This window comes from Dama dama, chromosome 25 (genome assembly GCF_033118175.1).
Source record: "Dama dama isolate Ldn47 chromosome 25, ASM3311817v1, whole genome shotgun sequence".
Taxonomy (NCBI): domain Eukaryota; kingdom Metazoa; phylum Chordata; class Mammalia; order Artiodactyla; family Cervidae; genus Dama; species Dama dama.
Window position 1 is genome coordinate 22646514 of NC_083705.1, and position 26392 is coordinate 22672905.

Here is a 26392-nt window from a genome sequence, read left to right on the forward strand (position 1 = left end):
GGGAAAACTTCCTTTGTTCTGAGTTTTGAATGAATATTAGTATTTCTCCTTTAGTTTAGAATTTTGAAAAGCTGAATTTAAAAATGTATTTTGTTTCCTTTAGTTAAAAAAGAGAAATTCCACAATATTATAGAGTGCCTTTAATAAATACTGCATATTGTTGAGGCAAATATAAAATATGTAACTTTTAAAATATATTCAGCAACATGGGAATGCAGTTTCTTGTCTTTCTGGCCTATCTAGCATGCTTCACACTCAACAGGACACAGGGTGGAAAGATTTAAGAGGCTTTCCAGAATAAATCTGTAATATGTATTTTTATACCTGCCATGAGATTTAACCAACTGCTCAGGCAGTAACTTTAAAAATATTATTTAATTGTAGGGTAATTGCTTTACAATATTGTGTTGGCTTCTGCCATACATCAACATGAAACAGCCACAGGTATACACATATGTCCCCTTCCTCTTGAACCTCCTTCCCACCCCATTCTACGCCTCTAGGTTGTCACAGAGCACTGGATTTGAGCTTCAGCATCATAGAGCAAATTTCCACTGGCTAATTTTATCTATACATGTGGTAATGTATATGTTTCAATGCTGCTCTCTGAGTTCTTCTCACCTTCTTCCCTGCCCTGTGTCCACAAATCTGTCTACTGCCTTTGTCTCCAGTGCTGCCCTGCAGATAGGTTCATCAGCACCATCTTTCTAGATTCCAAAACGTGTGCATATTCAGCTTTGTCTGACTCTTTGTGACCCTCTGGACTATAGCCTTTCAGGCTCCTCTGTCCATGGGATTTTCCAGGCAAGAATATTGGAGTGGGTTATCATTTCCTTCTCCAGGGGATCTTCCTGACCCAGGGATTGAATCCGTGTCTTTTATGTCTCCTGCATTGCAGGTGGATTCTTTACCTGCTGAGCCATTCCATACGTATATATATATATATATATATGTGTGTGTGTGTGTGTGTTAACATTTCGGTATCTGCCTCTTTCTGACTTACTTCACTAAGTATAATAGGATCTACGTTCATCCACCTCATTAGAACTGACTCAGATGCATTCCTTTTTATGCCTGAGTAATATTCCATTATGTATATGTACCACAACTTCTTTATCCATTCCTCTGTCGATAGACATCCAGGTTGCTTCCGAGCACTATTGTAAATAGTGCTGCAGTGAACACTGGGGTACATGTATCTTTTTCAATTATGGTTTCCTCAGGGTATATGCCCAGTAGTGGGACTGCTGGATCATACAGTAGTTCCATTCCTAGCTTTTTAAGGAATCTCCACACTGTTCTTCACAATGGCTGGATCAATTTGCATTCCCACCAACAGTGCAAAAGGGTTCCCTTTTCTCCACACTCTCTTCAGCATTTATTGTTTATAGATTTTTTGATGATGGCCATTCTGACCAGTGTGAGGTGATACCTCACTGTAGTTTTGATTTGCATTTTTCTAATAATGAGTGATGTTGAGCATCTTTTCATGTGTCTTATTAGCCATCTGTATGCCTTCTTTGGAGAAATATCTATTTAGGTCTTCTGCCCACTTTTTAAATTGGGTTGTTTGTTTTTCTGGTATTGAGCTGAATGAGATGCTTATATATTTTGGAGAATAAACCTTTGTCAGTTGTTTCATTTTCAATTGTTTTCTCCCATTATGAGGGTTGTCTTTTAATCTTGTTTATTGTTTCCTTTGCTGTGCAAAAGCTTTTAAAGTTTAATTAGGTCCCATTTGATTATTTTTGTTTTTATTTCCATTACTCTAGGAGATGGGTCATAGAGGATCTTGTTGTGATATTTATTGAAGAGTGTACTGCCTATATTTTCCTCTAAGTTTCTGACCTTACATTTAAGTCTTTAATTCATATTGAGTTTATTTTTGTGTATGGTGTTAGGAAGTGTTCTAGGTTCATTCTTTTGCATGTAGCTTTCCAGTTTTCCCAGCATCATTTATTGAAGAGGCTGTCTTTTCTCCATTGTATATTCTTGCCTTTGTCAAAGATAAGGAACCTATAGGTGTGTGGGTTTATCTCTGGGCTTTCTCTCTTGTTCCATTGGTCTATATTTCTGTTTTTGTGCTACTACCATACTGCATGGTCTTGATGACTTTAGCTCTATAGTATAGTCTGAAGTCAGGAAGGTTGATTCTTCCATTTTTCTTTCTCAAGACTGCTTTGGCTATCTGGGGTCTTTTGTGTTTCCAGATAAACTGTAAAAGTTTTTGTTCTAGTTCTAAAATGTCATTGGTAGTTTGATAGAGATTGCACTGAATTTGTAGATTACTTTGGGTAGTATAGCCATTTTCACAATATTGATTCTTCCAAGCCAAGAATATAGTATGTCTCTCCATCTGTTTGTGTCATCTTGCCAATAGCTTTTAATATATGGTCTGTGAACTAATAAAACATAGGGAAGATGGAGTTTCCAATCAAAAAGGCCTGGTAAGCAGCTGGGGTAATGGCTATCTGCCTGTGTCAAGACAAATCCATGAACAAAGCAAACTTCTCTAATGTGATAGAAACTTATTTCAGAGCAAAGACATGAAAGCAGAGTAAATACAGAAGAGTCGTCTTCATCTAGAAGAAAAGGGCAGAAAAAGAGGTAACTTCAGGGATAGGACAGAAGGCTTATTACAATTTGAATAATCACCTTTCCAGGGTCAGCAACTCTGACAAAGACTTATTTATAAAGAACCATGTTGGACTTCAGCAGCATTATTTATAGTCTTGTATAAAATGAACACTACATAGGGAACCTGGTCTATAATCATATTCCTTCTCCCTTCATTTTATTACTGCCTTAGAACTTGGCTAAGAGGGAGAAATGGAAGGAAACATTCACGTTACACTGAGCTTATAATTGTATAATCTCCAAAGTAATGATATTCTGCTTCATATTTAAATTATATTTACCAGTGAAACCCCATCCCCCAATTTCTTCCCAGCACTGGCATCAAGGGAAAAACCCCCAACATTTCATTTATGAGGTAGTACTGTTTACCATAAAAATATCAGATCTCAATTTTATCTCAGAATATTAAGAATTACAATAAAAACTAAACACTGTAACTTGTGGACTAATTAGGTAAAGGTCACAAAAACTGTCAAATATTATAGAAATGCTATAAATTCCAATCATCTCAATATACTGACAGTAGTCAAATATAGACAAATTAATTCTTAAAAATATCAGGGACAACACTGAATGACAATAAAATCCTTTCTGGGACATTGATTGTCCCAGACACCAGGCTAACGCCTTCAACACCAGTATTTCACTGAATCCACAGATAGGCCTATCAGGAAGGCACTCTTATTATACCCAATTTACACTTTAAGGAACAGGGTAAGAAAGGATATATAATTTGTCCAAGATTACACAGCTAGTAACTTCCAAAGTAGCATTCAAAATCAGATCTAACTTCAAACTCCATAATCAACCACTCTATTTATATTTTTAAGAAAAATTACAAATAAATCACAGGTACTTGTTCGAGTTAACATTTTGAGTAACTTTCTGAATTATAATTCTTCAAATAATATAGGGATTATAATAGTAGGGCTGTGAATTTAACATTTTCCATGATCTAAAGATGGTCAGACAATTTTTGATCAAGAATTAAAGTCCTGAAGTCACTTGTCTGACCTAGTTACTACAGTTTGAAACAACAGTACCTTATTAGAAAGACGAAAAATATGCATTGTTGAACACAAAATCACAAACAAGGTAATGTTTTTGAAAACAAACAGAAGCAAATCACTGAGTCAAACATAATTGGTTATTTCTGAAATCTACCACTTGCTAGCTATGAGATCTTGACCAAAATTATGTAACCTTTCTGTGCCTCAGATTCTTCCCATAGAATATGGGCCTAAGAACAATATCAAACTTATAGGTTTAAAAAAGATAGGTGTTTTGAAAATGTTCAGTAAAAGTTAACTTCTTACTATGGTTTGTTTCTGCTTAGAAAAATAGCTCAAGCCCACTGTTTTATTTAGCATAGTCAAGTGAACTATCTGAACACAAAGAACAGAACATTATTATTATATGTAACTTGATTATCCACTAGTGCCAGAGAAGAAAAAGGGTATTAATAATCCAAAATGTCAGGTGGTAGAAAGATTATTAATGAATGTCTTTGGAAGTGAGTTCTGTGACTTGCATTTATACAAGGCCACCCTAGATGTCCTGGGAATTCACATTTTATAAAATATAAGTGAGATATTGTCTATCCTATGCCTTTGTTGATCCTTTGTGCTTTTGTTCAGTACCAAGGAGATGGAAAAATTCTGATCAAACTTCTCATAAAAACTTTTATATACCTATAATAGAAAATGGCAATCAAATATCCTAGATTTTGTTCTTTTTATTCCTCACACTACTTATTTTCCACATGCAATCTTTTCCATTACCTTGAAGGAAGGGGGTTTGCCTAGGATTGATTACTTCCTTCTTGGCTCTAGGGCCACAATTCAGGTAGTGGCCACCTGTTAAATAATGAGGGCTTTTTATTGATTTCATGGTCAACTGTCTTAAGGTTTCTCCAGGTGTGGCTAACTAAAAGAAAATAAGAAAGTAGCACACTAACCAGTTGTTTAAGCATTTACAGTAAAAATAAAAATGTTGAACAATAAAGTCCAACCTGTTTACCAAATATTAAATAGTATTACATTGCTATAGTACTGAGGTACTGACACAGGAATAGATAGAAAAATCCATGTAAAATAATGAAGCTGATCCAAAAATATACATAAGACCTATTCCATCATAAAGGACATGGTGGGGAAACATATTCAATTGTGGTGATTAGTAATTTAGGAAAAAAAAGTTGTAACATTAACCTAATATAATACACCAAATCAATTCCAGATAGATTAAAGATGTAAAATTAAAACCATAAAATTACTCGGGAAAGATACAACTAGCTATTTATATAATCCTGCGATTTTTAAAGGCCTAAAGATGAAACTGGGCAGAAAACATGGAGAAAAAGATTGGCAGATTTGGCAATGCACATTTAAAACTCTTTTTATAACAAAACAAAAACCTCTAGAAACAAACTGTAAGGCAATGACAAACTGGTAAAAATATTGAAAGCAAATATCATTCTATTTTTTTTTTCGTTCTTAATATTTAAGAGCTTTTGTAAAACAGTAAGAAATATATAATCATCTTAGAGTATACAACTAACCATCACCAAAACAACAATGAAATATAAATGGCTAGTTAACATATTTAACAAGTTCACTTTACCAGTAAACAAAGAAATAGAAAACAACGTGGAGTAGAAACTGGCAAAGACTGCTGTCTCTGTGTTCCGGGATATACTGCAGCACACACACATAACACCTGCACTAGGAGAACTTCGTACAGCAGCTTCATACACTGCTGTCCACGTACGGATGACTCAGTTTTCTGGAATTCAGTCTAGCAAAAGTGTCATCAGAGGCATACCTGAGCTGACAGAAATCAGAGAGTGGTGAGGTGCGGTGACTGGCTGAAAAGGGGCATGAGGAAACTTTCTGGGGTATTCTTAGTGTTCTTGATCTTGTTCTGGTGGTGTTTACAATGGCTGTATATAATATTAAAATTCTAAAAATGATCAATAAGAACTGTGAATTTTTTTACCTGTAAAATAAACCTTAATTAAAATAAAAAAAAAATGCATACCTGGCTCAGCGGTTTAAATTCCTTTAGCCTAAGAAATAACAGTGGATACACAAAATATTTAACTACTGGATTATTCACTGAAGAAAGGCTTATAATAAAAGAGTGAGTGTTCCTAGTCTAGACAAAAGCATAGTGATGATTATCTGCGGGATATAAGATTAAAATGACTTTTTCTTTTCCTTTTCAATGTTTTATAATTCAGTGTCGATGGGGTCACAAAGAGTCAGACATGACTGAGACGGACTGAACAACAAACAACAAAACTCTTATGAAAGAAAATGACACATTGTTTAAAGCTTCCTTTAGAGAAATACAATCAAGACTATGTACAATTTATGTATAGTCTTTCCTTAAATTCTGCCTGGAATCCTACTACTTGGGTTTTTCTATCTTGCTTTAAGCATCATATAACTTCAGATATGGTTAATATATCAAAATGCTTGCTGAGAATTTCTTGATTGCCTGTGTACAATGGCAAATTCCAGTCTCTCATTTTGTACTGGCTTTATTGCTGTTCGAGACTACCATTGAGAAATGACTTTTTAACTACATTGTGCTAATCCCAAGGACCTTTGCTTGCTCCTTAAACTTAAAAAAAAAATTTATTTATTTATTTGGCTAAACTGGGTCTTAGTTTCAGCATGTGGGATCTAGTTCCCTGACCAGTGATTGAACCTGGGCCCCTTGCCCTCTGAGCTCGGAGTCCTAGCTGCTGGAGCACCAGGGAAGTTCCTTAAACTTACTTTTTAATAGAAGTAGACTGCTTATGCCTATATAGTTTTCTCTGTTCCAAAATGCTTTCAGTTGTGGGGGGGTGGGGGGTAGATTCTGGAGAGAGTCTACAATCTATGACTCTGTATTCCCACTCTCCTCCTCTTTTTCTATGAATGCTATATTTACATTAGCTAAACTCAGCCCACTTAACCATTTTATAATCTGGATTCAGCTAAAGAACCTGCGTGACTATACTCATCCCCTTTTCTCAACAGATTTTAAAATAGAATCACTGAGCACTACTAGCCAATTTACTGAATATGTCTACATTCCTTCTAGGTCAGAGATAACATAAGTAGATGAACATTGGCCTTTTCTTTATATGTTATTTTTTCTTTGAGGTTATTACAATGAGAGGACTGTATAAGTAACATTTTGCCAGTTTATTTAGATTGTGTTGTCTGGGTAATTTGGCAAGCTTTATCAATATTACCCTGCTACCATGCACCCTCCTTCTCTCACACCTAATATTTCCTGAGCAATTCCTAAGAGTCAGGCACTCTGTTGACTCAGTTCAGTTCAGTTCAGTCGCTCAGTCGTGTCCGACTCTTTGCGACCCCGTGAACCGCAGCACACCAGGCCTCCCTGTCCATCACTAACTCCCGGAGTTTACTCAAACTCATGCCCATTGAGTCGGTGATGCCATCTAACCATCTCATCCTCTGTCGTCCCGTTCTCCTCCTGCCCCCAATCCCTCCCAGCATCAGGGTCTTTTCCAATGAGTCAGCTCTTCGCATCAGGTGGCCAAAGTACTGAAGTTTCAGCTTCAGCATCAGTCCTTCCAATGAACACCCAGGACTGATCTCCTTTAGGATGGACTGGTTGGATCTCCTTGCAGTCCAAGGGACTCTCAAGAGTCTTCTCCAACACCACAGTTTAAAATCATCAATTTTTCGGCGCTCAGCTTTCTTTATAGTCCAACTCTCACATCCATACATGACCACTGGAAAAAACATAGCCTTGACCAGATGGACCTTTGTTGGCAAAGTAATGTCTCTGCTTTTTTTTTTTTTCAGTGGGTTTTGTCATACATTGACATGAATCAGCAATAGATTTACACGTATTCCCCATCCCGATCCCCCCTCCCACCTCCCTCTCCACCCGATTCCTCTGGGTCTTCCCAGTGCACCAGGCTCGAGCACTTGTCTCATGCTTTTTAATATGCTATCTAGGTTGGTCATAACTTTCCTTCCAAGGAGTAAGCGTCTTTTAATTTCACGGCTGCAGTCACCATCCGCAGTGATTTTGGAGCCCCCAAAAATAAAGTCTGACACTGTCTCCCCATCTATTTCCCACGAGGTGATGGGACCAGATGCCATGACCTTAGTTAAGCCAACTTTTTCACTCTCCTCTTTCATTTTCATCAAGAGGCTTTTTAGTTCCTCTTCACTCTCTGCCATAAGGGTGGTGTCATCTGCATATCTGAAGTTATTGATTTCTCCCAGCAATCTTGATTCCAGCTTGTGCTTCTTCCAGCCCAGCGTTTCTCATGATGTACTCTGCATATAAGTTAAATAAACAGGGTGACAATATACAGCCTTGACGTACTCCTTTCCCTATTTGGAACCAGTCTGTTGTTCCATGTCCAGTTCTAACTGTTGCTTCCTGACCTGCATACAGGTTTCTCAAGAGGCCGGTCAGGTGGTTTGGTATTCCCATCTCTTTCAGAATTTTCCACAGTTTATTGTGATCCACACAGTCGAAGGCTTTGGCGTAGTCAATGAAGCAGAAATAGATGTTTTTCTAGAACTTTCTTGCTTTTTTGATGATCCAGTGGATATTGGCAATTTGATCTCTGGTTCCTCTGCCTTTTCTAAAACCAGCTTGAACATCTGGAAGTTCACAGTTCATGTATTGCTGAAGCCTGGCTTGGAGAATTTTGAGCATTATCTTACTAGCGTGTGAGATGAGTGCAATTGTGCGGCAGTTTGAGCATTCTTTGGGATTGCCTTTCTTAGGGATTGGAATGAAAACTAACCTTTTCCAGTCCTATGGCCACTCCTGAGTTTTCCTAATTTGCTGGCATACTGAGTGCAGCACTTTCACAGCATCATCTTTCAGGATTTGAAATAGCTCAACTGGAAATCCATCACCTCCACTAGCTTTGTTCGTAGTGATGCTTTCTAAGGCCCACTTGACTTCACATTCCAGGATGTCTGGCTCTAGGTGAGTGATCACACCATTGTGATTATCTGGGTTGTGAAGATCTTTTTTGTACAGTTCTTCTGTGTATTTTTGCCACCTCTTCTTAATATCTTCTGCTTCTGTTAGGTCCATACCATTTCTGTCCTTTATCGAACCCATCTTTGCCTGAAATGTTCCGACTACTTTACATTAATTAGTTCATTTAACTCTAATAATAACTCTGAGGTGCATATTGTCATCTCTATTTTACAGGTGAAGAAATTGAGGTTTGCAAGAGAGGCTGCTTGCTGCAGTCATTGTGAGAGGAGGGATTTGAACCAGCTGCTATAATTTAATAGCCCACTGTATAATTAGGAAATGATTCAATATTTGGCATTACAGAGAGCCTTCATGAATGTATGTTTTTTTAAAGGAACATGGAAAGTATTCCAAAGATGAGAATGGGTGATATACTCTGTAACCAGCTCCAGAAGACAGGTATTATTATTTAGAATCAAAAGTCTCTGAAAGTCCTACTCATCCTATTAATTATTATGATTTCTTCTCATCCTGCAGATTATTACTTCATGTTCAAATGACTGTTGATAGGAGCTGGTGTTCTGGAGGCAGGATGGGCTCTTAAGTGTGACTGACATCTTCACTATTTATTAGTGTGTGATCTTGGACAAATGATCTGTTTGAGCCTCAGTTTCTTCATTTATAGGATGAAAGTAATACTAACTATCTGATAGAGTTAGAAATAAACCCACCACAGTTGGTCTCTAACCTTAGAGTCTTATGAGGCTCTTGGGAGGTTTGAATAAGGGAAGATAGCAGGGTGCCTGAAATGTAGCACATGGAAGTAAATATTTGCTTCAAGAATGAATTGGTGGGATCCAGAGCCACCTTAATCTCCTACTACCAGTATGTATGTATGTATGTGCTCAGTCATGTCCGACTCTTTGCAACCCCATGGAGTGTAACCTGCCAGATTCCTCTGTCCATGGGATTTTCCAGGCAAGAATATTGGAGGGGGTTGCCATTTTCTATTCCAGGGCATCTTCCTAACCCAGGGATTGAACCTGCATCTCTTGCATCTCCTGCATTGGCAGGTGGACTTTTTTTTTTTTTTTTTTACCACTGTGCCACATGCGAAGTCCACTATCAGTAGAACAGCAAAAACAAATAAGCATAAAAAGGATGTACACTTAACTTTAAAGTCAAGTATAAGTGACTCTGGTTGCCAGATATTTTGTGTAATCTTACTGATTAATCTGAATAACTGGTAATTTGCTAAAAGTATACTTAACAAGTGGTTTTAAAAGAAATGATGAGATTTCACATTAAAGTAACCCTGAAGATATGCCAAAACAAAAAGTCTGTGAAAACATAAACACTCCACAAGCAAAAAAAAAAAACACAAAAAACAAAAAAACCCCCAAAACTGAATCTAGACAGACCTTACACCTGTCACAAAAATTAACTCAAAATTGATCATAGAGCTAATGTAAAAATGCAAAAGTATAAAATGCCTAGGAGATAACATAGGAGAAGACCCACATGACAGTGGATATTTTAGATACAGCATCAAAGGTGTGATCTATGAAAAAAATAATGTATAAGCTGGACTTCATTAAAATTAAAACACTTCTGTGAAAAACAATGTCAAGTGAATGAGAAGACAAGCTACAAACTAGGAGAAAATATTTGCTCAAGATATATCTGATAGAGAAGTGTTATTCAAAATATACAAAGAACTCATAAAACTCAACAATGAGAAAAATTTTAATTTTTTGCTAATTAAAAAGGGAGCAAAAACCCTTAGTATACACCTTACCAAAGTAAATATACAGATGGCAAATAGCACGCAAGGAGATGATCAACATCACAGGTCATTGAGAAAGGTAAAAAGAAAGTGAAAGTGCTAGTTGCTCAGTTGTGTCCAACTCTTTGTGACCTCGTGGATTGCAGCCTGCCAGGCTCTTCTGTCCATGGAATTCTCCAGGCAAGAACTGTGGAATGGGTAGTCATTCCCTTCTTCATGGGATCTTCCCAACTCAGGGATTGGACCCAGGTCTCCTGCATTTCAGGCGGATTCTTTACCAGCTGAGCCACCAGGGAAGCCCTGGTGATCACCATCACAGGTCATTAGGGGATTGCAAATTAATGCAACAACTGGATACTACTCCACAGCTCAGTTGGTAAAGAATCCCTACAATGCAGGAAACCTGAGTTCGATTCCTGGGTTAGGAAGATCGTCTGGAAAAGGAAATGGCAACCTACTCCAGTATTCTTGCCTGGGAAATCCCATGGACAGAGGAGCCTGGTAGGCTACAGTCCACGGGGTCACAAGGGTCAACATGACTTAGCAACTAAAGCACCACCACACTTATCACAATGGCCAAAATCCAAAACACAACCCCAAATGCTGCTGAAGACATACAGCAGGGAATCCTATTCATTGCTGGTTGGAATACAAAATGAAACAACCACTCTGGAAGATAGTTTGGCAATTTCTTACAAAAATAAACGTACTCTTACCATACAATACAGCAATCATGCTCCTTGGTATTTATCCGGAAACATGTCTACACAAAAACCTACAGATAGAGGTTTATAGTACTTTTAATTGTAACTGTCAAAACTTGGAAGCAACCAAGATATCCTTTAGTAGGTAAATGGATAAATCAACTATGCTCCATTTAGACAATGGAACATTATTCATTGTTAAAAAATGAGCTATGAAAAATATGAAAAGACATGGAGGAACTTTTAAATATATACTGCTAAGTGAAAGAAAAACTAGACATCAAATTGCCAACATTCCCTGGATCATGGAGAAAGCAAGGAATTTCCAGAAAAACATCTACTTCTGTTTCATTGACTATGTTAAAGTCTTTGACTTTGTGGATCACAACAAACTGGAAAATTTGTAACAGATGGGAGTACCAGGCCACCTTACCTGTCTCCTGAGAAAACTGTATGTGGGTCAAGAAGCAACAGTTAGAACTGGATGTGGAATAACTGACTGGTTCCAAACTGGGAAAGGAGTATGGCAAGGCTGTATTTTGGCATCCTACTTATTTAGCATACATGCAGAGTACTTCAAGCAAAATGCCAGGCTGGAAGAATCACAAGCTGGAATCAAGATTGCCAGGAGAAATACCAACAACTTCAGATATGCTCATGACACTCTAATGGCAGAGAGTGAAGAGGAACTAAAGAGCCTCTTGATGAAGATGAAAAAGGAGAGTGAAAAAGCTGACTTAAAAACTCGACATTCTCCACTGCTGCCCTGAAAATAAATTCATCAGTGCCATCTCCTCAGATTCCATATATATGTGTCAGTATATGATATTTATATTTCTCTCTCTGACTTACTTCAGACATAGAGAACAGACCCATGGGACACAGTGGGAGGAGAGGAGGGAGAAGGGGAGATGCATGGAGAGCATAACACAGGAATTTACAATCCCATATACAAAACAGATAGCCAATGGGAATTTGCTATATGACCATCAGGGAACTCAAACAGGGGCTCTGAGACAGGCTGAAGGGTGGGGTGGGGAGGGAGATGGGAGGGAGTTCCAGGAAGGAGGGGACATGGATGTACCTATTCTGCTGATTCTTGTTGATGTATGACAGAAAACTACAAAATCCTGTAAAGCAATTATCCTTCATTAAAAAATTAAAAAAACAAAAAAACCCAACTTTCAAAAAACTAATATCATGACATCTGGTCCCATCACTTCATGGCAAACAGAGGGGAAAAAGTGGAAGCAGTGACAGATATTACTTTCCTGGGTTCCAAAATCACTGTGGATGGTGACTGCAGCCACAAAATAAAAGATACTTGCTCCATCCTTTTGGCAGAAAGCGAAGAGGAACTAAAGAGCCTCTTGATGAAAGCCAGACATCCTGCAGTCCAAAGTCAAGTGGGCCTTAGGAAGCATTACTACAAACAAAACTAGTGGAGGTGATGGAATTCCAGTTGAGCTATTTCAAATCCTAAAAGATGATGCTGTGAAAGGGCTGCACTCAATATGCCAGCAAATTTGGAAAACTCAGCAGTGGCCACAGGACTGGAAAATGTTAGTTTTCATTCCAATCCCAAAGAAGGGCAATGCTAAAGAATGTTCAAACTACTGCACAATTGCACTCATCTCACATGCTAGCAAAGTAATGCTCAAAATTCTCCAAGACAGGCTTCAATAGTATGTGAACCGTGAACTTTCAGATGTTCAAGTTGGATTGAGAAAAGGCAGAGGAACCAGAGATGAAATTGCCAACATCCGTTGGATCACAGAAAAAGCAAGAGAATCCTGATAAAACATCTACTTCTGCTTCATTGACTACGCCAAAGCCTTCGACTGTGTGGATTGCAACAAACTGTTGAAAATTCTTAAAAAGATGGGAATACCAGAGCATTTTACCTGCCTCCTGAGAAACCTGTATGCAGGACCTGTATGCAAAATGGTTATCTGAAGAGGCTTTACAAATAGCTGAAGAAAGGAGAGAAGTGAAAATCAAGAGGGAAAGGGAAAGGTACATCCAACTAAACACAGAGTTCCAAAGAACAACAAGGAGAGACAAGAAGGCCTCCTTAGATGAACAGTGCATAAAAATAGAGGAAAACAACAGAAGGGGAAAGACGAGATACCTCTTCAGGAAAATTGGAAATATCAAGGGAACATTTCAACCAAAGATGTGCACAATAAAGGACAGAAATGGTAGAGACCTAGTAGATGCAGAAGAGATCAAGAAGAGATGGAAAGAATACATGGAAGAACTGTACAGAAAAGATCTTAATGAACTGGATAACTACAATGGTTTAGTCAGTCACCCACAGCCAGACATTCTGGACTGTGAAGTCAAGTAGGCCTTAGAAAGCACTGTTGTCAATAAAGCTAGTGGATGTGATGGAATTCCAGTGGAGCTATTCAAAAGCCTAAAGAATGATGCTGTCAAAGTGTTGCAGTCAATATGTCAGCAAATTTGGAAGACTCAGCAGTGGCCACAGGACTGGAAAAGGTCAATTCTCATCCCAATTTCCACAAATAAATGTTCAAACAATCAGACAACTGCACTCATCTCCCATGTTAGCAAGATCATGCTTAAAATCTTGGCGAACCAAGAACTTCCAGACATCCAAGCTGGGTTTAGAAAAGGTAGAAGAACCAGAGATCAAACTGCCAACACTCGCTGGATCACAGAGAAAGCAAAGGAACTCCAGAAAAGCATCTACCTTTGTTTCATTGACTACGCTAAAGCCTTTGACTGTGTGGATGATAAATAACTGTGGAAAGCTCTCAGAGAGATGGGAATACCAGATCATCTTACCTGTCTCCTGAGAAACCTGCATGGGTTGAGAAGCAACAGTTAGAACCCTGTATAGAACAACTGATAGGTTCTGGATGGAGAAAGGAGTACGACAGGGCTGTCTGACGTCACCCTGTTTGTTAAACCAATACCCTGAGCATATTATGAGAAATGCCGGTCTGGATGTGTTACAAGCTGGAATCAAGATAGGCAGGAGAAACTTCAACAACCTCAAGGATGCAGATGACACCACTCTAATGGCAGAAAGCAAAGAGGAACTAAAGAGCCCCTTGAGGGTGAAGGAGGAGAGTGAAAGAGCCGGCTTAAAACTAAACATGAAAAAACTAAGATCATGGCATCTGGCCCCATTACTTCATAGCAAACAGAAGGGGAAAAAGTGGAAGTAGTAACAGATTTCCTCTTCTTGGGCTCTAAAACACTGTGGATGGTGACCACAACCATGAAATCAGAAGATGATTAACTCTTGACAGGAAAACGATGACAAACCTAGACAGCATGTTGAAAAGCAGAGACATCACTTGGCTCACAAAGGTCCATATACTCAAGGCTATGGTCTTCCCAGTGGTCACATACGGTTGTTTGAGAGCTGGACCATAAAGAAGGCAGAGCACCAAAGAATTGATGCCTTTTGAACAGTGGTGCTGGAGAAGACTCCTGAGAGTCCCTTGGACAGCAAGGATATCAAACCAGTCAATCTTAAGGGAAATCAACCCTGAATACTCTTTGGAAGGACTGATGCTGAAGCTGAAGTTCCAGTACTTTGGTCACCTGATGAGAATAGCTGACTCACTGGAAAAGTTCCTGATGCTGGGAAAAATTAAGGGCAGAAGCAGGAGACAGCGTCAGAGGATGAGATGGCTGGATGGCATCACTGATGCAATGGACATGAACTTGGGCAAACTTCGGGAGATGGTGAGGGACAAGGAGGGCTGGTGTGCTGTGGTCCGTGGGGTCACAGAGAGTCGGACACGACTGGGTGACTGAACAACAACAACAAGAGCAAGTCTAGGTCAATGGTGCTGCGCGCATTTAATTTAGAAAGCACCACTTTGGTACCACTTGAGAACAAGGATCACAAGCCAAGATCTGGAATAAAGCTTCCCAGGACCTACAGACTGGCTCATAGCCTCTGATAAATGAGGACCACTGCGACACACACAATGACTAAAGGTGCTCTAACCCATCAGTTCTCAAAATGTTGGGCGTCACTGTGCCTGCAATGTCAAAATTATTTTCTATGAATACTAAGACATTATTTACCCTCATTATTCTCATCCTCTCATGAACGTGCAGAGAAAATTTTCAGAGAACACATGATGTATTAGGTCAAAACAGAGTGAAATGCAGATATGAGAACCAGCTCTTCCTGTTATGCTGGACATAAGAGATATGAAAAAATGTAAATAAATACCACTCTTTTCAGTTTTTTTGCTGCTGAGAATATATTTTCTGCTTTAAAAATATAATTATTCTTCATAAAAGTACATTACTTACGTTAAATGTAATAGGTTCATTATTGTTATTTTGAAGTGATTTACAATTTCTAGTATTAATTCCTAATAAGGTAAATATCAATAAATATATTTCACATAAACAAATGCCCTTTGGGGTCCTCAAGAATTTTTAAGAGTATAAAAGTGGCCCAGAGACCAATAGTTTGAGACCTGAAGTTCTACTTATTACTAAAGGGTAAAGATCTCTTAGGTGGCTAACCTGGGCTTTCATTAGCTTCACAGTCTCCTTATAGCTGTATGTGTGTTTGCCTACACCAACTTGGCTTCCCTGGTAGCTCAGCAGGTAAAGAATCTGCCTGCAATGCAGGAGACCCTGGTTTGATTCCTGGGTTGGGAAGATCCCCTGGAGAAGGGATATGCTACCCATTCTGGTATTCTTGGGCTTCTCTGATGGCTCAGCTGGTAAAGAATCCACCTGCAATCTGGGAGACCTGGGTTTGATCCCTGGGTTGGGAAGATCCCCTGGAGAAGGGAATGGCTACCTACTCCAGTTTCTGGCCTGGAGAATTCCATGGACTGTATAGTCCATGGGGTCACAAAGAGACATACATGATTGAGCGACTTTCACTTTCAGGCTGCTGAACAGATGGTGGAGTAGAAGGACTTGCCCAGATCTTATCCTGGAAGAAAAGCTTGCTCCTAGGAAGAAAAGCTATGACAAACCTAGACAGCATATTAAAAAACAGAGATATTACTTTGCTGACGAAGGTCCCTATAGTCAAAGCTATGGTTTTTCCAGTAGTCATGTATGGATGTGAGAGTTGGACCCTAAAGGAAAAGTGGGCACTAAAGAATTGATGCTTTTGAACTGTGGTGTTGGAGAAGACTCTTGAGAGACCCTATGACTTCATGGAGATCCAACCAGTCAATCCTAAAGGAAAACAGTCCTGAACATTCATTGGAAAAACTGATGCTGAAGCTCCAATACTTTGGCCACCTGATGTGAAGAACTGACTCCTTAGAAAAAGCCCTGATGCCGGGAAAGATTGAAGGCAGGAAGAGGAGGGGGCAAGAGAGGATGAGATGGTTGGGTGACATCACTGACTGGATGGACATGAGTTTGAGCAAGCTCTGGGAGTTGGTGATGGACAGGGAAGCCTGGTGTGCTGCAGTCCATGGGGTTGCAAAGAGTCATACATGACTTAGTGACTGAACTGAACTGAACACCAACTTATTACCCTTGCCTGGCAACATGCCGCTTGAATGAAGTGGGGAATATAATTACAATATTCATGTGTTGTCACAGCACCTTTCACTCAATACATGACCAAATTATACACAGTATGCATTACATTTGTAATTATAGTGTTACATATAAAAGGTGTTTATAGCTTTGCTAGTATAAGGAATGAAATGAGGCTGTATCCTTTAATGGTATCTTATAGTGAGGTCTAAATTGGTCTAACAGTTTGTAATCTTTTTTTAACATCTACATTATTAAATTTTCACTGTTTTGGATACTCAAGACAACTGGTACTTGTTGCTTCTATGCTATGCTAACTTGGTTCTCAGAACTCTAATCTTTAGCAGAAACAAACTGTCTGGCTGATAGACAAAACTGATTTTTAATGCAAGCCAAAGTATAATAATAAAATGGGAAAAAAATTCTAGATCCTGAAGTTCTAACACAAATGATTATCTTGAAGACTTTTTCAGAACCAAGAACAAGGATACTTAGAGCTGACAATCTTGAGGAGTTATGTTGAAATATGTACCAGTTACTGATACATTAAAAACAGAAGCAAACCAGACTGGGTATTTTTTAAAAGTTTACAAGGGAAAAGCATTTCTTCTGAAATGTTATTCTCTTTCACTAAGCGTTGCAAAGTACCATAATTAATTCTTACGATTCTAACAGTCCTAAAAGCAAGTCATAAAAAAGATATTTACTTGGGAGTATAAATTGGAATGACATTTTGCTAGGGCCACTTGAAAATATTTAGCAGAGTCTAACATGCATACCCACTGACCAAGCAACTCCAGTTTTAGAAATTTATCCTGAGAAAAGTGGCAGTGACACAGATCTAAGGACATTCATTACAGTGCTGTGTGTAATAATAAAAACTGGAGAGTCTGAACATCCAACAAGGGACTGACCAAGCAAAACGTGGTTCAGCATGTAAGGGAATACTATATGGCCACGATACAGAATACAAACAGAATATCATAAAGTTATATATCACAAGGCAAAGTATTTATTATACATAGCTGAGGGGGAAAAAGCAAATTATAAGACTGTAGCATTATATAATCTCATCTCTGCTTAAAATATGCATAAGTATGTGGAATGGCATATATACATGCATAAATTAATACCACTTATTGTTGAGTTTGGGATCACAGGTGATTTACTTTACTTCACTTCTTTTGAGGAATCTATAGTCTGGTTTTTCTACAGTGAATATCTTTTCCTTATATAATAAAAAATATAAAATCTTTACTTGAGGTGGTGATGGTGGTTTAGTTGCTAAGTTGTATCTGACTTTCGTGACCCCATGGACTGTGGCCCGCCAGGCTCCTCTGTCCGAGGGATTCTCCAGGCAAGAATACTGGAGTGGGTTGCCATTTCCTTCTCCAATTTACTTAAGGCAACCACTGCAATTGTTAGTGTTTTCCTATTCTTATATTACTGAATATTGTATGTACTAAAGGAAAGTGGTGAAGGGGAGAGAGAGAAGAAGAGAAAAAGGGATGAAGGCAGATAGACATTTATACTGTTTTTTATTTTATCATGTATATGTGTTGTGAAGTTTTATGTTAATAATCTGCAAAGAAGTGTCAATGGAACACAGTAGTGAATAGTTAATGTTCACAAGACTGCAGTCTACTCTCATAGACTTAATTTTTTTCCTTCCTCTTGGAATGCTAATTTTGTTGCATAAGGAGCAGGTGGCTTTCTTTTTTTATAAGTCTCCCTACTGCCTTGTCAGACACAACTCTCAAAACTTTTTTGGGAGCTAACCAAGCTTTATCTAACTAAACTCAAAATGGCATATGGACTTCATCTACATGGTCATACAAATCCTTTGGCTGATAACTCCTGCTATGTATCTAACTGGTTTTATAAAATCCATGTTTGAAGACGGTTACTATAGCTAGAAGAGTGTGTGATGTTATGGGATGAAGGATGGGAAGAAGGAATGTCATGGCAAAGAGGTTCCTTTAGCTGCTACACTAGAATCTGGTGCCCGTCACTACCAGTATCAAATATTGGCAGTATATATCCCTTTAAAGGAAAAATGCTAATCGTTGTGAGTGAAAAATTTCTATCACGCATTTCAGCTTAGATCTACTAATAACACTTCCTTAAATGCCTTGTTAGACAGTGAAATCTGGGAATAATTATCAAACACCATATACGGTGTTTACAATAGAATCATATTTCTTTTCTTTCTCTCCCCTGCCCACTTTTTTTTGCATAAAAAGTAGAACGCAGCTGAATGGTACCCAAATGTCTGTTGTATACCATGCCAATACAGCAGCTCGGCCAAAAATGCGAATAGAACAGTTTGCCAAGTAAAAGAAAACATAACAAATTGGTAATGGTTTCTATCTTGACAGAAAATGAAAATGATCCCTCAATGTGTGGTCACTCATGCGGACACATAAAAATGTCTTAGAAGCAATCATTTTACCTCAGATAACAGACCCTGGCAGTGTAGTACAGCACTGGCTGACTTTCACTTCTTAGAAAAGTGGCAAGCGTGACCTACAAAACAGTCTGGGAACCATGTAATTTATGCATAACACACATGCATATGCCATGCACTCATAATATTTGCTATAAATCATTTTGAATATAAGACATCTTTTCCTAGTGGAATATATTTTATGAGAGATGATCTAAATCACCAGGGATCTGATAAAGCTGAACTGGTTTATACTGGTTTATTTATGAACAGAAGTGATGCCATTGCTTATCAGGTTACAAGATTTCAACAGTTTACACTGCGACAGGAAGGCGGTAGATAAGAACCCCAGGTATTTTAATTAGATGTTAGAGTAAAAAATACAAAAAGTATGTAGGTACCTAGCGTAGACTTCTGACTTTCTGGTTAGGTGACTGTAATAAGAAGCAGAAAGGAACCCCTTGAAGACCTGGTAATGGTTCCTTCATCCTAATCCCTTTACCACTTATTTCTGTTTCCTAGATGGAGAACTAGCCAATATCACTGACCTGTGATTATTCCCCCCACCACCCCCAATCTGGTGAAGCTTCCCGTCTGTTTTAACTTTCTAATGAGGGTGTTAGAATATTGATTGTATTGTGAAATCACATCAAAAATAAGAATGACACTTTGAAAAACACTAATTGATATCTGATGCTAATGAGGGATTCAAAATGAGAGGACATGGAACCAAGGGACTAGGAAGAACCTTGGGAAGTTAAATGGTCTTGCCAAGTTGAAAGTAAATTTGAATCCTGTGGGTTATGAGTTTCAAATGAAATTTCTGGGTTTAAATTTGTTGGTGACTTTCCTGTTCAATAAAAAAGGACTTAAATGGCTTATAAAAAGGTTAAAAAAACTTATTGGGCATCAAACTGCTCTTACAAAACACCATCTTGATGAGTTAAGTGTAAATGAATCAGAAACACATGGATCATATTTCCTTAAAAAATGCATATGGATTCAAAAATAAGAGGAAGAGGACTTGGCAAAACATTTTTTTGTGTGTGGTGGCTGAACCCAAAACATTTGAAAGATATTTTGAGACATTCAAGGAATCCAAAATAAAACTAAACCTGTCCAGTCATATAAAAAAACAGAAAGTTCTTTGCAATGTGCATTTATCTCTATGGGTCACTCACCACTCACTGAGCCTTCACCTTTGGCAGAGAACTATGGGATAAGCCAGCTTCTGTCTTAAGCAACTTTGAATTTAAGTATAAACAAATACACAAAAGCAATAGAAACCTATTAAAAGAGACTCAGGGTTTTACAAACATTGGCATCATAACCCAAATCATACAGAAATTATAGACTGAGAAATACACAAGTGCTTTCAGGATTGTATGCTAGGTTAAGATTTATCCCATTCAACTCATCATCACCTGGCCCTTTTGACTAAAGTCAGATATAGTTGCAGAGTCTTACTTGCTTAAATGTTTTCTTAGTAAGTGTTTTTATGTCCTTTTAAATGTGTGTTCCAGCCCTCTTTCCTCCACCCTCTAGATTTGTGAGTGCTCAACAAATCTTGCTGACTGGTTTCCTGGAGCATGGGAGTGCTGAGCAGTGTTTTGAAATGGGGGAGAGGTGCCGTTTGGCAGAGGGGAGTGAGGCTGTGATTCTGGGTTGGGGTAATGGCACAGTGTGACAGTTCAGAGGCTCCAGAGAGTGAGTCATGTGTGGGGGTGACCCACTGGCTTGCTTGCAGCAACGTGCCTGAGCCAGGGTGTCATGGGAGGTGGAGGCAGTTAGGTGTGGGGAGGCCTAATATACTACATGTGAAGTCAACTGGAGGACAGAGGAGAATGATAAGAGAAAGCACAATTCTTTTTTTTTTTTCCGCCAGTATAGGATAAAGTGTTAAGCACAGGACATTCATCCCTTTATTTCTTATCAGTGTCTTTAAAAGCTGAAAAATATCCAAAGATAAAAATGAATTAACTATGTATGTGTTGCTAGGATCCAGGAGATCATAAATTTGAAGAGGAACTTAGTAGGATTATGAAATGGACTAACGAGTTCTAAAGTGTTTGTGGGAAAGTGTAAAAAAATGACTCGGAATTTTTTAAGACTGTTTTCTAGTTGATAAACGTGAGTCTTATCTTTTCCATATTAGAGAATTATTTAGGGCAAGGATAGTGACATGAATTTCCTGTGTATTTTCTACTGGATAATACAATAGTGGGAATACACAAAGCACTAAATAAATGCTTACTGAACTGAAATGGAGTAAAAGGAGGTTGAGACCATATAAGATGAGAATATAATCGAAGGTAAAGTCTGAAAAAAAAAAAGCATGCTATAACTGTTTTAATAGTGTCTCTGCTCTGAGTCCATTTGTTCATAGTTAATATAAAGAAATCAAAGGCCTTACCATCCTTCATCATCTTCTACTTCTGTTTCAGAAATGTCATTTTCAGGAGTTTCAGCAATTGCTTGAGTGAGTTTAGATTTAAACTGGTTCAGCAGCGCAAGAGTCTGAAATAACAATTAGGACTGCTAAACTTCCTGATAAGAATAAATATAATATCAGAAGAGACACTTAAATTTGGTAGAAGAGAAAATATCCTTCCATAAAACAATTTTCTAACGTTGAAGGAAAATAACAAAACTGCCCTCCAATTATAACCGTGATTGATATTCACAAACCTTGACATTGCCCTGTTTGCATTTGCACTGACATTTGCCCCCAGGAATATGTGACTATTTCTGATTTGAGGGATATAAACTTATTTATATAGGAGACATTTAAACTTTAAAATGCATGCTTACTAAGAGCTAAGTTTTTAGGGTACACAAGATGGGGAGGTATTAACACTTCACTAAGACATGTGAAATCAAAAACAAAACACCACCAACAAAGAGCACTTTTCATTGACCAAATTTCCAAAAATGTAAAGATGTCAATGTTGGGAAAGGCGAAATGAATGAACACATTGATTGTTGGAAGGTGGGTAAACTGCAGTGACATCTTTGGAAAGTTTTTTATATGTATCAGAAACAATAAATGTTCATTGCTTTTGATTCAATAATTCCAATCCTGGGAATACATGTAGAAAAATAATCTGAAACACCGAAAATGGCTTATGCAAAAGATGTACACTGCAGCAGTATTCATACAAGTGAAAAAAGGAAATGTTAAATGTCTATTTATAAGAAAATAGATAAATTTGGTAAAAAGCAGTGAATATGTAATTGCACTATTATTAAAACTATATTCATGAAGTATCCTATTGTTAAATGAAAGAAGAAGGATATAACGATCACGTTGAGTATATTTTTATAAAAAAGGGACCAGTCCTCTGATTTTTTTTTTTTTGACTCCCATGCCCTTTAAGAGGGTAAGCAGGAAGGTAAGAGGAAGCAACAAGTGCCTGAAATTTTAATCATACTGTCTCCAGCTATACCTTAACAATTTGTTTCAGAATTTGAGCAGAGAAATTAGAAATTAGAAAAAAAAATTTTATTCTACAGTTTTAGAAGATACATAATTGTGAAATGGGATAAAGTACCACCTGTCTAAAAAAAAATCAAGTTTCTAATTAAGACAATGGTGCACTGAATTCAGTACTGAAATATAGTCGACCCCTAAACTCATTGGAGGTTAAGGGCACCCATGCTCTGAGCAGTTGAAAATCCTCCCTCTCTCTACTTCTGTGGTTATGCAACCATTCGTGGTTAGTCCAGGACTGTCGTATATATTTATTGAAAGAAATTTGAGTATAAGTGGACCCATGAAGTTCAAAGCTGTGTTGCTCAAGGGCTAACTGTACTTATATTTCATAAGAGAAAATGTGTAATAGTTCAATGTGTGAAAAACAGATACCAATGTGTGAAAAACAAGTTACCGAGTCATGGTAACTTGGAGGCTCCAGAATTTATCTAAAATATCATTAAGACCACAGTTTATGAAAAAATTAAGTAGGTGTTGGTGGCCTAGAACCTAGGCTCGCTAAGACAGGTGGTGTCAAAATAACTACAAGAAACAAAGGAAATTATTGTTAAAAAATGATAGGTAAAAGTGCCTTACACGTTTTTGTAAGATTTAATGCCTGCATAGACAATAGCTGAAAATATACACATTACCATAGTTGCTTAATGAGATGAGTTTTAAGGAGAAACTATAAATTCCTATAGAATATCCTCATAAGCATTTTAAGGGCTGCTAGTGAGTTAGGGTTTAGATACTTTATTTGTTTCTACAGTAGTAATTAAAGGATTAACCTCTTCAAACAATGTTAATAAAGAAAACATCCTTTATTTTAAAACTTTATTCATTAAAAAAAAAAAAACCCTTCTGCCTACAAAGTTTTATTGTATTTGCTTTATAATAAGGAAAGAAATTATTGTAGAAATATTAGAAAACAAAGACAAGCAAAATAAAAATATCTACTTCCCACCACTAAAAATTAGTAACCACTGTGGACATATGGTATATATCCTACAGGGCTTCCTAAGTGTTTCTGGGGGTGTATATGTGTATGTGTTTATATACTTATATATTTTATAAACACGTATCTCTACATGCATATCTATCTATCACTTAAAAGCAAACCCCATCAATTTTTAATGGTGGATTTTCACAAATTTGGAAATGTCTTCTCTGGGGACATAAATAAAAATGAAAACAAAGGAGATTTCTTAGTGAAGTCTTAGAAATTTTAAAACTTCCTAGAAAATTACTAGACATGGATCTTATTCTTTTGAGGTGAAAGTGGCAAGACAGTCTGTTTTTAGAGCCAATTAATGTGATATTGGCATTTGGTCAAAGGAGGAGAGCTGGGACTATGACAAGCAAAAAATATCCTCGTGGCCTTTCTTTTTGTTGTTCAGTCGCCAAGTCATGCATGACTCTTAGTGACTCTATGGGCTACAGCATGCCAGGCTCCCCTGTTCTCTACTATCTCCTACATAGAGTTTGCTTCGATTCATGTCCACTGAGTCGGTGATACTATCTAACCATCTTATCCCCTGCAGCCCATCTTCTCCTCTTGCCATCAGTCTTCCCCAGCATCAGGGTCTTTTCAATGAGTGGGCTCTTTGCATCAGGTGGTGAAAATACTGGAGCTTCAGCTTCAACATCAGTCCTTCCAGTGAATATTCAACATCAGTCCTTCCAGGGTTGATTTTCTTTAGGACTGACTGGTTTGATCTCTCTGAAGTCCAAAGGACTCTTACGAGTCTTCTCCAGCACCACAATTCAAAAGCATCCATTCTTTGGTGCTCAGCCTTTTTTATTGTCCAGTTCTCACATCCATACATGACAACTGGAAAACCATACCTTTGACCATACAGACCATTGTTGGCAAAGTGATGTCTCTGTTTTTTAATATGTTGTCTAGATTTGTCATAGCTTACCTTCCAAGGAGCAAGCTTCTTTTAATATCATGGCTGCAGTCACTGTCCACAGTGATTTTGGAGCCCAAGAAAATAAAATTTGTTACTACTTTCACTTTTTCCCCTTCCATTTGCCATGAAGTGATGGAAGTGAATGCCATGATCTTTGTGTTTTGAATGCAGAGTTTCAAGCCAGCTTTTTCACTCTCTTTTACCTTCAAGAGGCTCTTTAGTTCCTCTTCACTTTCTGCCATTAGAGTAGCATCATCTGCATACCTGCAGTTGTTGATATTTCTCCCGGCAACCTTGATTCTAGCTTGTAATTCATCCAGCATGGCATTTCATATGACGTACTCTGCATATAAGTTAAATAAGCAAGGTGACAATATACAGTCTTGTTGTACTCCTTTCCCAATTTTGAACCAGTCCGCTGTTCCATGTAAGGTTCTAACTGTTGCTTCTTGACCTGCATATAGGTTTCTCAGGAGACAAGTAAGGTGGTATATTCCCAGACAAATAAGCCTGGTATTTCCAACTCTTTAAGAACTGTCCACAGTTTGTTGTGATCCACAAAGTCAAAAGGTTTAATTTAGTCAATGAAGCAGAAGTAGATGATTTTCTGGAACTTGCTTGCTTTCTCCACGGTCCAATGAATGTTGGCAATTTCACCTCTGGTTCCTCTGTCTCTTTGAAACCCAGCTTGTAAACCTGGAAGTTCTTGGTTCACATGCTGCTGAAGCCTAGCTTGAAGGATTTCGAGCATTACATTGCTAGCATGTGAAACAAGTGCAAATGTGCAGTAGCTTGAACATTCTTTGGCATTGTCTTTCTTTGGGATTGGAATGAAAACTGTCCTTACCAGTCTTGTGGCCACTGCTGAGTTCTCCAAATTTTCTGACATATTCAGTGCAGCATTTCACATTCAGCATACCAGTCAATTTCACAACATTATCTTTTAGGATTTGAATTAGCTCAGGTGGAATTCCATCACCTCCACTAGCTCTGTCTGTAGTAATGTTCCCTAAGGCCCACTTGACCTCACACTCAGGATGTCCAGCTCTAGGTGAGTGACCACACTGCTGTGGTTCAGCTCAGTTCAGTTCAGTCACTCAGCTGTGTTTGACTCTTCACAACAACAGGGACTGTAGCACGCCAGGCTTCCATGTCCATCATCAACTCCCAGAGCTTGCTCAAAGTCATGTCCATCCAGGTGGTGATGGCATCCAACCATCTCATCCTCTGTCATCCCCTTCTCCACCTGCTTTAATCTTTCTCAGCATCAGGGTCTTTTCCAGTGAGTTAGTTCTTTGCATCAGGTAGCCAGAATCCTGGAGCTTTAGCTTCAGCATCAGTCCTTCCAATGAATATTCAGGACTGATTTCCTTTAGGATTGACTGGTTGGATCTCTTTGCTGTCCAAGGGACTCTCAAGAGTCTTCTCCAACACCACAGATCAAAAGCATCAATTCTTCGGTGCTCAGCTTTCTTTTTGGTCCAATTCTCACATCCATACATGGCTACTGGAAAAACCATAGCTTTGACTAGACAGACCTTTGTTGGTAAAGTAATGTCTCTGCTTTTTAATATGCTGTCTAGGTTGGTGATGGCTTTTCTTCCAAGGAGCAAGCGTCTTTTAATTTCATGGCAGCAGTTACCATCTGCAGTGATATTGGAGCCCCCCAAAAGAAAGTCTGTCACTGTTTCCATTGTTTCTCCATCTATTTGCCATGAAGTGATAGGACCAGATGCCATGACCTTTGTTTTTTGAATGCTGAGTTTTAAGCCAGTTTTTTTCACTCTCCTCTTTCACTTTCATCAAGAGGCTCTTTAGTTTCTCTTCGCTTTCTGCCATAAGGGTGGTGTCACCTGCATATCTGAGGTTATTGATATTTCTCCTGGCAATCTTGATTCCATATTGTGCTTCATCCAGTCTGGCATTTCACATGATGTATCCTGCATA

The 26392-nt window shown here is 38.2% G+C and overlaps 1 protein-coding gene across 3 annotated transcripts in view; it reads right to left on the reverse strand.

The window, feature by feature from the left end:
- CWC27 (CWC27 spliceosome associated cyclophilin) overlaps positions 1-26392 on the reverse strand; it is a 242323-nt gene that overhangs the window by 26914 nt on the left and 189017 nt on the right. For all 3 annotated transcript variants that reach the window (XR_009690553.1, XM_061129697.1, XM_061129696.1), the window contains exon 13: positions 21471-21574. Coding sequence is in view for 2 of the 3 variants with exons in the window: in XM_061129697.1 (XP_060985680.1) it covers positions 21471-21574 (104 nt within the window). In the remaining variant the exon portion in view is untranslated. The remainder of the gene's footprint in view (positions 1-21470; positions 21575-26392) is intronic.